This window comes from Corvus hawaiiensis, chromosome 4, assembly GCF_020740725.1.
Source record: "Corvus hawaiiensis isolate bCorHaw1 chromosome 4, bCorHaw1.pri.cur, whole genome shotgun sequence".
NCBI lineage: Eukaryota > Metazoa > Chordata > Aves > Passeriformes > Corvidae > Corvus > Corvus hawaiiensis.
Genome location: NC_063216.1, coordinates 69,424,534 through 69,439,370, shown reverse-complemented (window position 1 = coordinate 69,439,370; position 14,837 = coordinate 69,424,534). Strand labels below are relative to the sequence as shown.

Below are 14,837 nucleotides of genomic sequence, written 5' to 3'. Positions count from 1 at the left end.
GTTTATATTACCTTAACAGACAGTGGTAAGCTAGCTGGGAAGAACAGGTTTTAAGACAGGCTTTGAATGCATAATTAAAATTAGAGATCAAGAGCTGGCATAGCTGCTCTGGGGTGTAAGTGTGTGGGCTGTTAGATCTTGGGTCAGATCTGACTTTCACACATAGGACCTGGGGTGGGTGGGGAACATGAGGCAGGAGCATAGCCCTTCTTGCCTCCTACCTGACCTGCTGGGCCAGCCGAGCCAGGGAAGGTTGTTGTGATGTGCAGCTGGATGTGCTAACACCATCCTGCCAACACATCCAGCTCAGAGATTTGAAAACAGGCCTCTCTCTGAGCTTGGCTTCCTGGGTCTGTTTTACAATTGCTTCAGTTTAGATGTGCTGGTGCTCACCTTTTTCCAAAAAGTCTTCTCCTTTTTGTGATCCAGAACATAAATCCCAGAATCAGAATATTCTGAGGTGGAAGGGACCCACAAGGATCATCGAATCGTACTCTTGTGAATTGCCCACACGAGGATCGAATGCACAGTGTTGGTGTTATTAGCACTGTGTTCCGACCAACAGACAAAATAAATGCTGTATGTCACTGGTATTTCTAATGTTTCATGTAGCAACATGCTCTTCTAGGAAGCTGCTGTGTGCCAGAGTTCAATGATTTAACAAGGTTAGCTGTAAGCTCAGTTATTCATCAATTTAAAAAAATCAGTTTCTAGAAAAAGAACGCATACCCCAAAATACCAAAAAAAGAGACACAAGGACTACATTATTCAACACAGAAGGCTTTATTTACAATTAAACATAAGGATATCAGAAAGAAGGTTTGAGCTTTATTTTATTTGTATTTTCATTTACATTTCTAATGAAAGTTTACCCTGCACTGTTTGAACAAATGTAAGTACTTAACATTAGCCTTAGTATCATGAAGTAACAATAACTGTAACTGATGTTTTGGATAAAATAACAACAAATAATAATTCAAGTGCAGTCTAGATGCTGGACATAGTTTAAAAGCCCAAACCTGCATTGAGATCAATGAGATTACACATATGGACAAACATATAGTTCTGTCCATATAAAATTTGGCCCTGAGACATTTAAAATCATGGCCTGACTTGCTCGATCACTGCTGCTGGAGCACCACACAGCACTAAACAACACTAGTAAAGCAAACACTAACTTACTGACAAGGTACTTGAAGTCAAATAAAATTAAGCTGAAATGTTAGCATATCAAAAACCACAGGAGCACTGCTGTTTTTCCTTTCATGTTAGATGCTGGCACAAAAGACATTTTATTATAAAAAGTTGGTGTCAGATCTTGAACCACGGCAGAGCTGTGTTTATCTCAGAGGAGATGCGGCTTAATGACTTTAGCTGCCCTCATACCAGTCCATAGGACTCTAGGGATGCCTTCAGTTGTGTCAAGTTGCCCCCAAATACGGGAACAGAGCATCATACATGACACCAGCAATAACGTGGATATGAGAGAAAGGTATTGTTTTCCATTGACTAGCCAGCACCATGAGTAATCAAATACACGGGCTGAGAGCAGCCCTTCCCTCCAGTGTCACACCAGCTGCCCTGGTAGCTGGCATTTCCAGCTCGCAGCAGGAAAGAGTGCAGCCATGTACCTCACAGACCTCACCTTCAAGAAGAACGTCTTGGGATTTCTGTGACTCATCAGCTCTGCTGATAGCTACAAAACTTTGTCCACAAGGAACAATGGAATAAAACAATAAAACACCAGCATTATAATCAGTTGGATTTTCCCTTTATTTCCAAAGGTAAGAACATCTTACTAAAGATACCCAGCCAAAGACATTGCCCTTTATTAGCTTTGTGGTTTATAATCCATTGTAGCATTGTTTCCAAACAGCAGGACATGAGAGGAAGACTATGTTTTATTTCCCTTTTTTTTGCAGTTCTTAAATAAGGGGACAAAAAAATCCAAAAAGAAATCATAGAAAATGCTTAACTTAGGCTCTTATTCTGAATTTAATGAGTCCATGGAAAAAGAAGAGACCCCACAACACTCCGTATTTGCCCCATTGACTCTCAGAATAAAATACAGCATTCAGATCAAATGAAAAAGTCAACTATTTATGCAGACAGCAGTGCTTGGTACCTGTCTACAGGCTGATACACCTCATTAAATAAATGCACAAATTTCCTAACAGCAGGTGGTTTATCAATAAGTGATTGAGGCTACCTGTTTTCATTTATGTGCTTCTACAGCAAGCGGAACCCTCTGACATTTATCAAAATCATTATCTCAGTCCTTCCTCTCTCTGAAGCAATTTGGAATATTTTCTCTTGGTCTGTCAGGTGACATATCAGATCATTCTCCAATGGACGCTTTGGGAAAAGTGGCCTTAGAGCAGTGCAGAGGCTGGTGTTCAAACAAGAGCCAGAAATAAGAGCTCACAAGAGGCAACGGGAAGAGCAGTGGAGTAGGTTGGGAGTTAGGGAGTGATTCAGATTAATAAACAGCTGTGGAGTCAAATGTTGATGATCTCCATCAACATATGGAGAACTGTGGTGTATCTATGAGCCATCTCCATAAAAACTGTATAAAACACGTATTTTAGTCTTTTATAAACTTCATGTATTACAGTTAGTAACTTTACATTATAAACTTCACATTCAATGCAATTCACATCCCTGAATAGAGGACAGAGAGCAGTTCTATTGCAGCAGCTTCCATTCCTTAAAGGAACAGAGAGAAATATTGCAATGAGAGCATGTAGAGCACAGCATGAGCTCCAAATTGTTGTCATTCCCAGCCTGTGCTCAGAGACGGAACATCAGCAAGCGGCTTTCATTTTTCTTGCAAATCCAGAAGAAAATGAGTAGCAAGTTGCATAAATGGCAGAAGGTGGACTAAAATCCAACTGCACCTCAATTTCAGTCTGCTTGAATGCAATTTAAAATGTATAACAAGTTTCAAATAAAGTTTTTTGAAAGTGTATTTTCCACAGTGGCCTCTTTAGTGATGTCAGATATGTTGACCTTCAAAAACATCAGCTTATTTGGGTTAGTAAGCTGGTCTTCTCAAAATGGAAAAGTATGTTGAATTCCATAGCATGTGGATTGACTGTGCTTTGAATCATACCTTTTGTCTCTGAATTTTAACGAGCTGCTTGGCTGAAATTTCAATTAAACATTGACTACCTCTGAAGTCTTTTGTTACCTGTAGTGAAATAAAATCAGAATTCAGCATATGGTGAGGTAAGTCTTCAGCTTAAGAATATCTCTTTAGTATAGCATACTTCTTACCACAACATTCATGTCTCTGCACTTCTTTTAAAAAATTCCAAAAATGTGTTTGTTTCCCCAGATACTAGCACATTCATCCACTACTTGGTTAGTCTACCCCTGATGGGAGTATATTTTGCCTTTTTGAACCAGGAATGTTCAGGAAGTGTTCAGACCAACATAACATTGACGCACCACTGAGAGGAAGTGAGAAACCATCACTCAATAGAAAGTGTAATTTACAGCAGGTTCTCTGAACCTCAGACAGGGGGATGTCCTGGCAGAGCACAGGAATCTGCAGCTGTGTGGCCTCTGTCTCAGAGAGGTGCTAGAGGATACTTCTGAACAGTTTAACAGTCTTGGACAAAATGTTGATTTTAAAGAAATCACAACAAACAAATGAAAATCTTCTTCTTCTGATGTAGTTCCCGATCCCCCCCCCCCCACACCGAGTTAAGAGCATCCTGAAAGATACAGGATGGGAAGAGAACTTGAAAACATTAGGCCAATTATCTGGATGATTTCTAGAAGAACAACTACTGAATTTTCTAGCACATTAAAAAAAAAAAAAGAACAGTGAAATAGGTAATGACTCTGAACTCTTGAAACCCAGAGGAGAAGTCACTGCTGAGGACTGAGCTGTTAGTGCTTACCTACTTATTTTAATTTCTTCGACCTGAAAATGAAATAGGACCCCAAGAACGCCAGGAACGCCACAGAGCCTCCGATTATTAACACCATCTGCAACGTGCTCAGCAGCTGGAGCCGACTGGAGATTTTAGCTCTGAACATTTCTGCTTTCTCATCCCCAATAACAGCAGACTGAAAATGTGCAAGAAAATCGTCAGTGAAAGGTAGATATGCAAGACCTCAGTTGGCGAATATGTTCTTGGTGTGGTGCAAATCACAGCACGATTTTAATTACCCAGTTTCAGGGCACCAAGACTGAAAAAGCTAGGTAGATTTTTGGTTGTTTGTTTTAAAACAGAGAATATTAATAGACATAAAATATACTAACCTCATTTAGCCAAAGAAGAGGGAACACATAGGGTTTTTTAACTTTTTTTAAAGGACTGAAATGAGAAAATAAGTACAGCATGTTACTTTTAGTTTGCTACATAAGCCCAGTCTCCACTTAAACGTTTTTCTTCTCTAACTGTATTTCTGACTTCAAGGTGTACCTTTTAAATACTTTTGGAGTGAAAAAAACACAAACCAAACCAAAACTACAATTAATAACTGTCATTTTACATATTGGGCAAACACCATTTTCTGCCTAATCTTCTGTATTTGGGCAGTCAGACACAGAGAGGGTTGAAGATCTGTGTGGTGTTCATATGTACAGGATGCCAAAGGTGTGTCTATCCATGTACATTTGAGCCAATGAAGAGGAAAAAAAACAGCTAGAGACCCATTGACCCTTGTGATAATAACATTTAGTGACAGGGAATACATAAATTCTCTTTCTCATTGTCTCATTTGTCTTTTGTGTTCATCCTCATGGCTCCCATTTGGGTTTTATAAGAACGCTACTTTTAAGAACATGTTGCCTTGTAAGCTTCTGTAGAGAAATCAAATGTGTGTTAAAATGCTTGGGCAGTGTCCCGCTCTGGAAGATTTGCTCTGAACAAGCTTCAGGAAAGTATTTTTATTCCTTCTTCTCCAAGACATTTCTACTGATGCTCTCATAGACCAATCAGCCCTCTTAAAAATTCATTAAAAATAAAATAATGAAGTAGCACTTACTCAATTCTTGTTGAAGGTTGCACAAGGAGGTTTACTTGCAGCCTTTTTGCAAATCGTAGTGTAAAACCAGTCACCTAAAACCAGTGAAAAAAAACCAACAAAACATTAATTTAAATTTTTTAATTAGATGCAAAAGCCTATAATATGGACTGTGTCCGAAAGCACTTTGGGATTATTTTATCCTTATGTTTGGAAGGATTAATTTTTTTATGAAATGGTCATGTTTCTAAGGGTTTCTCATTTCTCACAGAAGTTCTAATTTTGTGGCTTTACCATAGTTACTTCTGTAATTTACATTTAAATCTGAAGGCAAAGGCTAAAACTACTAAATCAGTCATTTTTATATTTCATATAAAAATATATTTCAGGGGTTTTTTGCACCAAAAAGCAGCTAAATTTTCTTTTTCAAAATGGAGGACATTTAACTTGCATAGGGCAGAAAACAAACTTTTCATATCAGTGACAATATCTATCTACATCATATATATAATATCATATCTATACAAAGGTCAAATCTTTTCTTCATATCTTTTTTCCTGTCTCTGTCTTTCACAAAAAAAAAAAAAAAAATAGGCTGTAATCCTTGAAAATTTTGTGTAATATTTAGGAAAATCTTGATTTTTCTACTCCAAATAAGGTGAAACAAAGATTTAACTTCATATCTCCTCATTGAAGTTACATAGCTTAACTGCCAAATTTTAGTGAGAAATTCTCAATTTTGCCTTTTCATTCAAAATAAAGCAAAATAGAATTTTGGAACCTTAGAATTCATCATACAATTTAGAAAACTTTGGTAAATACACTTGAAGTTAACTGAATCACTGAAACAGAAATAGAGGTGAATTTTAAGAAATCAAAATAAATTCATTCTGTTTGGGAGATCTGTTGGACAATCCAAGTCACAAAGACTTGAATTGCATCTATTTAGATCAGCCTGTTTAGAGTTCTACCAATTGGAAATAAACTCATGTATGTTTATTTAGTTTCAATTGAGAGAGTAATTATCCAAAAATGGCTAGTTATAGAAAAATTTTAAAAATTAAGTGCAGAGGAAACAGAAGTTTCATAGAATATGAATTTTCTATAACTTTCAAGTATAGAAAAGTTATAGAAAAGCTACAACATACTTCACAGTTTGAAGAATCTATTCAATCCCACATTCCCAGTAAGTCAAAATCAAAACCAATTTTCAAAACTTTGAAGGTCAGAATGAGATCAAGTTCTGTTCTAAATTTCCCCTGCTGAAACTATCCCACTTTGAGAGCAGACCTTAGAAAAGCAAGCATGAAAATAATGCATCTTTTGCTTGTCCCTCTGGCAAAAGGCCAATTCTATTACTATTAAATTTAAACACTGCAAGTTTCCCAAGGTACAAGTATTAAGTACTTGGACTTACAGGCTCAATGTCCAGATACGTCTCATGCTCCTTTTCATCTGGGCTCAGGCCTTCCACATTATGCAATACAGATTCACTTGCATGAAGAAAATGGGGAAGAGAGATATATACCGGTCTTTCTATTGAAAAAAACCAAACTCTCTTGAATCATTAAGCCTTGCTTTGGCGCTCATTTTCACAGGTCATTTTCCAAACATAGTTTTGCTATATAGATGTACAATCCTGATAAAAATGTTAATAGTCTAACCCCACCACCCAAAAAAACCCCAACCCAACCAAAAAAACAAAATTCAAGCATTTCAGTGACATTTTCAGTCATGAGAAAAATCTGCATGGTGAAATAAACTGCAGCTACAAACCCTGCTTGTCTGTGCCTACACTGTGGAGCTGGCAGTGCTCCCAGTTTCATGCTGAGGTGAGGAGATTGTCAATGTTTCCCCCCACGTTCATGATCTCGTCTTAGCCTGAAGGGACCCCTCGCAGTTCACTCTGCAACAAGTGCAGACTCAGTATATATTTATTTTACCAACACCAAACTAAGCCAGTATTGTCTCTCAGTCTCTGAATGTGTATGTAATTGTGTACATACCCACCCCCGCCGTGTGTGTGAATTCCCACAAACACAAGGACTGTGACTATCTCTGGCTTTTACACAGAGCCCCTCCTTTCCTTCCTCTACACACATTCCTGCAGTTTCAGTACACAATCTATGGTATCCCAATTTTGCATAGCACTATGCAAAATACAGAAATATTATCGTCCTCATTTTGGGCAATGAGACTGAAGAAATGTGAGGGGGTCTCACAAGCAATCTGTGCAAGAATTCACAAACAAACACAAACATCCTGGACCTCAGAGTAACACCTCAGCTACAGGACAAGTGCCTTGTCCCCAGTTAAATGGCTTGTGTGGCAGTACTGTGTCACCACCATACTTGCTTTGCAGGCACTGATGTCCAGGACTCCGGCTAATGTGCAGTTCTCTGATATGACTGGATCCGTACAGAAGCAATAATTGTCTCTGACTTCAGCTGGTGATGCAAATGCTTCACGAGGAACTATGAAACGATAGAGTGTGATTCCCTTCACAACCTGCTTGCTGTGGAAAACTCCGTAGATCGATCTGAACACAAAAGAGGAGAAATGTGTTTCACCCATTTGGATTAAAAGTCTGATTTGGTGCCAATGCTCCTGAAGGGTCCCCCAGCTGCCTCTCTCTTAAAAGAAACTCCCCGTCCCAGGGAGCCAATGTCCAGGTTCCTGCCACACTGTTCAGAGAATTGTAGGATTGCTCCTCTGTACTAAAGAATATTCCACATTTTCACAAAAGGATGTACAAGCTCAGAGATGAGCATGACAATACACAAAAAGACAGACAAAAGTTCAAATACTAATAACAAAAACTAGCAAAATAACTGAGATGTCTTTTCCCTACACATTTCTATACCCACTGCCATTATGAGGTTTTTGAAAGTTTCTGGACTACAGTAGAGATGCTTATCCATATAAATCATCTCTGATACAGTTTTTTGCTGACCTCGTGACAGTCTAAGCTTTATGATGCAGGCAACATCCTGCATATAACCTTTTCCCATTGCAAGTGAATCAGAATACTACTTCAGCTTCTTTTTGCTAATTCATTATCAGATGATACAGAGACATGGTTGCTACACAGTAATGTAACCAGGACACCAACACTTTGCATTGCAGCCAACAAAAGGGTTTTGCAACATGGACAGGACAATTTTTCCTGACCCTGCTTCTGCAGGACCTTTGGGCAATTGTTACTGTCCTTTAGTGTTCATGAATTGTGAGAATTAAATGGCTGGAGGGATCTCTCAAACTGTGTGCAATCAATCCAAAGAATTGTATCATTTCTCCCCTGCATAGAATTCCCTTTTCCACGACTTGGGAAATGTTTTCCAGTTTGGCGAAAAAATGCTTCACCAAAAAACTCCTTTAACTCCTCATAAGAACACTGATCTTTGGAAACAAACACTCTGCAAAGCAAATGGCCCACTTTAAACCTAGTAAAAAGGAAGCATCTGTTTCCAGGCAGCAAAAGAAATAAAGGGTTTCAACCTCCCAAGTTAAGACACTGTGATGCACTTTAAATCTTTAACATTTCTTTCAGAGATCCCACTGGAAAACTCGGGGACACTGGATAGCCCAGCAGAAGCAGCAGGTTTAAAAGTCATCAGCACTGGATGCATTAAGCAGGCTTGTTTGTTTGTAAACACATAAAAATAAAATACGTAAAAATATCCTGTGAGAAAACAATTTTGAGTATCTATTGAGTGACAGTGAACGCTGTTCTGTATAGATGATTTTCTCCAGAAATGCCAAAGATGGACCTAATTGGACTCTGCTGTACCTGTTACCTTCTCAGACCAAACAAGGCTAGGTCCTGATCTTAGAAGAAGCTCAGGATTTGAATCCTGCGGCCCTCAATTCCTTTTACAGATTGCTAATAGCTCACAGTGTCACATTTTCTTGAATACACATCTGTAAGTGGCTGAAATAAAGCACATTGTAAATAACTTGCTACTTGACATATATAAAAGTGGAAGAATCAGGCTCTGAATCATGACACAACTCATAACTTTACTTGTGTTTTAGATGAAAAGTTTACATTGCACTGCCTGGCTGACCTGAGCCCAAGCACAGCCACTGCAGCCACCTTCTGAAAACAAAGAGCGTGCAGTGCGACACGAACATGTGAACACACTCCAGGAAAGGACCAGCCTACCTGCAAATATCGGAGGAGAAGAAGCGTAGTACCTGATTCTTCTTAACAAATGGTGGGAAGGATGCTCCATCTGTGAACAAAATAAGAAGAGCTTGAAAGCAATTCTACTTAATAGACCTTATTTAATTGCTAGCTCAATACTCAGCTGCTACTGTCCTATATAAAGCTGTGATAAACATAAACAATATGAGTCATATGTGGGGAAAATGTTTATGTAAGTTATTGCACATTAACAGGCACTTCAAAGATAAGATGTAATTGTTCTTGAAAGTGGCTAAGATACAGTAGCTTTCCCCCTCCCCCCAGACGCGAAGCTATATGATCAAGCCCATGTAAAACTGAGGATTTAAAAAAAAAATTCTGCTTGATATGAAACCAAATACCTATTGCCATTGCTTCAAGGTTCATGCAGTCTATAGACCTAAATCTTCCTAGAGAAGCTTGGGTCACCTGCAGTTATGACACTCAGCGCTTACAAGGAACACAGCTGCAAATGTCAACACTGTCTACTTAATCATCAGTGCTAAACCTTTTTCACCAAAGATTGCTCAAGTGGGCCTCTAAGTTGAGGCCCTTCTAGAACTAATGGAGAGGAGGAAGCCACTTCTAGAGCACAGTCCACCTCAAACCATGGTAGGTAGGCAGAATAAGTCAGAGGATAGCACTTTGGTTCTGTCTTTCTCTCAACTTGTTACAAAAAAGAGTGCAGACACTCAGATTTGTATTTCTGCACTGCAAGCACTCAGTTACGTAAAATGAGCGTCTGCCATTTTCTCCATTAAGGTGTTGTAACCAGTACATTTGTTAGTTTTTGCAACAATTTCTGTTTAGTTTCTTAGGCACCAGCCATAACCAAACAATTGCAAACATCTGTGATATCTTTGAATCTAGTTGGCAAGAGCAAGAAAGCTAAATTACATATTGCCACTTGCCCACTGCTGACAGAAGCACTTTTTTTCAAAGATTCAAGATCATCCTAAACACACACTCTGTTTCTAAATCTTGGCATTCTTGTAAGGTTGGCAAACATGGATTCATGTCAAGCCCCGTACAATTATACTGTTTTATATTTTTATATATATGTATTTTCTTATACTATACATGTTGAGCTTTCATGTGAAAGCTTACAAGATAAAGAATTCTCACATTTACAAGACTTTTTAAACCTGTTGCATCTCCAAACACAGCAATGTCACACTGAATGCCCTTGCAAACTGTGCAGCAATCTTTGCTAACAAGTAAAAGCTCATTTTCACTGTACTGGAGCACTTAATTACTTGGTGGCATATGTTTATTCCATCAGCTATGGAAGAAGAATCAACAAAAAGATGACCCTGGCTAAAAAAAAAAGATGCCAGGCCCCATAAGAAAGAAAGCAAGTCCTAGAATGTAAGAAAATACTGTTGCTTATAAAATTATTTACACAATTTAAAAAGGAACTATTCCTTCATGGCTCCCAGACTTTTGGAAAATCGGATTCTTGTGATGTATTTTAAATACTTCAAATACTTGTTGCATGATCTGGGTTATAAGGAAAATTATCTATGCCAGGTAAAGCAGAATGGAAAATGGAGGGAAAAACCCAAACAGAACAACCCAACAGAAAATCCTGCTTGTTTTGATATTCATCTACTGTAGGTCTGGAGCTCTCTCCAAAAGCCTCCACCAGACACCTACCAGCCTCAGCTCCACAGATTGTGGTGTCCTCACAGCAATGCTTTCACTTACCAAAAAGAAAAATATCACCTTCAACAAATGTATCTTGAACAACTCAGCTGTTTACATATGAATTCCAGAAGCAAATTCAAAAATATTCCTCTACAGGCTACTCATCCCAGTCTAAACTACTTTTCTTCTTCATTGCTGTTCACTTTCTAGTGGTCTACAAGCCATTCGTCTGACAGCCTCCTTTGTTGCCTCAATTTCTTTTCATATATCAGGATGTCCATTCTGGTGCATTTAATTAAATTCTCTACAGTGTAAATGAATGTGCATTATTAAAATGCAAAGATAATTTTCAACTGTTATAGCAAAGAAAAAGAATCTTAATTATATTGTACAATGAAAATAATTAGTAGAAACAAGAGAACTGGATAATTTTGTTTCTCTTCCACATCTACCCTAAATGTAGAGGCTGTGTGCTTGTGTATGGAAAATAATGTACAGTAATAAATAATTCATATATTTTAATAGCCACACACATATGCATATATCATAGTAGTAGTATGTATGCATATATATAGATACTTAATATACAGAATACCGAACTGGCAAAGCCCCGGGGAGTTAATTTAAATATTGTATCTCTTTATTCCCTTGCAATATCAAGAAAAGTGTTGAAGTTCTAAAATGTTTAATAGGCTCACCTGTGCCATTAACCATATCACAGTGATCCGGCCAGTACGAAAGAGTCCTGTAGGGTAAAATAAAAGTCATGCTGCATATAATAAATTATACCAGGTAAGCAATTTAATTACCTGTATTGCCAAATATAACTGTTCCAGTATAAGCCTGACCCATGAGCAAAGGCAAAGGATTTATTCAGATAAATTATAGGATCCATTAGAATAGGATAAAAGCAATCTAGCTACTTAAGCATGCAAAACAGAAGTAACTACTTGTCTCAAAAAATCAATAACTGTTTTAAGTCCAAGCTCCTAACAGAACTATTAACAGCTGAAAGAAAGAGATGGTTTTGCTAAGACCAGGGCTTGATCCTGTTTCCTTTGAATCATTGAAGGATTTTCCATTTATCTACAGCTCCTAGTGAATCAACTCTTAAAAGCCAAACATTGAAAATATGTATTTTTTATCTACAATGTTATGTTACCTTTTATTTTTATAGCTTTCTATTATTGCTGTTTTTGAAATATCTTCTGTCCCAGTATAGACACTGTAAGGTCCATCACTTGTCCCATTATACTGTAACAGATGCAACAAGAAGGAATAACAGTTAGAAATATTGAACAAATTTATAGCTTTGTCAGATCTTTCTTCCTCAGAGCAGCTGTCTTAAGTTTTATTCATTGAACGATAACTGAAGGCATTGCCTCCTCATTGGTTTCACTTACCGGGTAGAAGACTCCCACAACTGGGTTCACACCAGGGAAGGGGACACTGTCTAAGAAGGGATCTGTGTACCCCCACAGTATTTCTTTCACTGTTCTGTTCTGCAGTATGGCTGACTTAGAAGATTTAATCCAAGTGTTTATTATTGATTGCATAAAAGTACTTGGGAACACGGCAGGTACAGCCTACAACAGCAATAAAATCAATGTTTAGCATAAAAGTCCGCATGTGCTTTTAATTAAAAATACAGAGACTGACTCTAAGAAATGTCTGGTAAAGCCAGTTCCCAGATTTGCAGCTCCCTCGAAGTTAAGTTTCTACATAAAATTGACACTTAACAAAACAATTATTTGCCATACTGGTTACACAAAAGCAGACAATTTTTCTTGACTGATTACATGAGTTCACTAGATCAGCCCTAATCACAGAATGACAGAACAGCTGAAGCTCACAGGCTCACAGGGAGCCCTGGAGACCCATCTGCTCTGCCTTCCAACATGGGCTCTTCTGTGATTCTGTGACTGCTGGTATGGTTCTATTTTATGTTTACACCAAGCATCTTCACACTCTGCCCCTTGCAGACACCTTCTCACAGAATCCTGAGCACTCACATGAAGACAGCAGAAAGTTGCAATACAACGAGGGCTGAATATAAATATGAAAATTGTAAAGGCAAACACTGTCAGCCTTTGATAAGACAAAAACACCTCGACTAAAAAGGCTCCAGCACTACTCTAGGTGAAGATCCCTGTGCTCTTCTTTGAATAACTAATATCTCAGTAGGACAGGAGAGCTCCAGGATTGCACCATGGGGCCCAAGCTCTGTGGTGGTGAGGCCATGCAGACACAGGATGTGGGAATTAATGCAGCCTCCCCTGCTAAGCAGGCCTAATGGTATTATGGAAACAGCATGGCAAATCCGCCCTGTACTGTTCATGCTGTATCTCACACACCAAGGGAACCCATCCGCAAACTCTTGATTTATTTCCATGCTAAAACTGACGAGGAGGACATTTTTTGAGCTTTTAACACACTGTAGTGAAAGGTGTCCCTGCCCAAGACAGGAGGGCTGGAACTAGATGATTTTAAAGGTCCCTTCCAACCCAAACTACTCTGTGATGCTATGAACTTCTCCCCTCTTTCCTCCAGTAACTCAACATTTGTCTCTGGACACTATGGCTTTCTTTCTTTACTTACTACAACAGCGAGGTTGAGGACAGTCACGTTGTCATTTTCTGTCCCAATAGACATATCAGGTTCAAAATTAGCAATGTTGGGCAACATGTAGGATATTGTGCCATTCTCATTTTCCGTGACATTTTCTTTGGGTAAATATCGCACCCTTGAAATACAAAACACAAACAGCGAATATTTTTAATGTCTGACTTTTGAGAAAACACATAACCATGCCTGACTGAAGGTTTTTGAAAAGTTGATGAACATTTTGGTAAAATGAATGTTGAACATTTTATAACCACTAAAAGGTTTATAAACTTTTCATATGAATACATGCAAAAATTCATTTTTTTGCAAAATACTGTTCTTTTGGAAATATTTCCCTATTCCCAAATGGAATAGTTTTCTTGATACTAAAATGAAAACAAACATATCTTTTTTATTTTTTTTGTCATTAATGGATCTTGCACATTTTTATATTTTGTTTTAAATGAATTATGCTTTGTCATGTTTTGTCGTAAGCTGTTTCATGGTTGCATGTAATTAGAAGGGAGTGACGCAGTCATAAACACACAGATTTTAATCTGATAGACATGTGTTGCAACAAAACAGGTTAAACCCATAAGGTTACTTTGATCATATTTGATATGCATGTAGAGATTTATAAGCAATTTTTCAGTCCCACTGAGGTTCTGCCAGTCATGCCCTGTCAGCAGATCTCTAAGGTACAAAGCTCTGCTGCAGTTCTAGCTTCAGCTCTTCTCTTCCAGTCCCATCCCCTTGCTGACCCCTCTGTGGGGACAGCAGCCAGCAGGGATCAAATGACAGTCTATGCTGTAGTTTATCCCAGCTCCAACTCAGCAGGGATCTTCAGGATACTCCATCAGATCTTCCAGCATGAGTGTGGGGGGGGTACAAAAGGTACAGAGAGCATTTTCGCGTGGTACAGATGTAGTCAGTGCAGGTGGGTCTTATCTGAAGAGCAGCTGGATCTTGGCTTCTCAGAAATGGTTTGCATACCTTTAAACTTAATTATTAGCCTAATGTGTAGAGCACCTACCTGAAAGTTGAGAAATTTTTCTTTCTAATTAATGTGTTTTCAAGCTGTTCTACACTATAATAAATTACTAAATATTTAAAGGGAGAATGAGAGCGAGAGAGACTCAATGTCACAGCTACTCAGGTAGGCCCAACATCCCAGAAAAGCATGAGTGCAGCAGCGAGAGGAGCATTCACTTCACAGTCGTCATTTCTTACTTAGTCTTATTTAGGCTTATGGCTCAGATTTGTCCCTGAGAAAACCAGCATCACCATCAGCGCCAGAGTAAAACGTTTCTGTTTGGTGGCAATTCACCTTCTGCAGTATTTCTTAACTGTCTTTTTCCTGATTCCTGTGTAACCCTTTCCTCTGTCTTCCTAGGTACTTTGTGAACTAAGACTTCTCTCT

At 38.4% G+C, this 14,837-nt stretch overlaps 1 protein-coding gene across 7 annotated transcripts in view; it reads right to left on the bottom strand.

The window, feature by feature from the left end:
* Window positions 1-767: 767 nt before the first annotated feature.
* The window catches only part of CD36 (CD36 molecule), a 35,472-nt gene continuing 21,402 nt past the window's right edge, over window positions 768-14,837 (bottom strand). For 4 of the 7 annotated variants that reach the window (XM_048301801.1, XM_048301803.1, XM_048301798.1 and 1 more), the window contains exons 4-14: window positions 13,412-13,556; window positions 12,217-12,399; window positions 11,976-12,067; window positions 11,512-11,558; window positions 9,146-9,215; window positions 7,332-7,519; window positions 6,398-6,516; window positions 5,002-5,075; window positions 4,274-4,328; window positions 3,909-4,077; window positions 3,102-3,190 (exon numbers count right to left, since the gene is read on the bottom strand). In XM_048301801.1, coding sequence (XP_048157758.1) covers window positions 3,913-4,077; window positions 4,274-4,328; window positions 5,002-5,075; window positions 6,398-6,516; window positions 7,332-7,519; window positions 9,146-9,215; window positions 11,512-11,558; window positions 11,976-12,067; window positions 12,217-12,399; window positions 13,412-13,556 — 1,138 coding nt within the window. In that variant the 3' untranslated portion in view covers window positions 3,102-3,190; window positions 3,909-3,912. Of the gene's footprint in view, window positions 3,191-3,904; window positions 4,078-4,273; window positions 4,329-5,001; window positions 5,076-6,397; window positions 6,517-7,331; window positions 7,520-9,145; window positions 9,216-11,511; window positions 11,559-11,975; window positions 12,068-12,216; window positions 12,400-13,411; window positions 13,557-14,837 lie in introns of those variants that run through there. The other 3 variants (XM_048301804.1, XM_048301805.1, XM_048301799.1) reach the window with 3 other exon arrangements.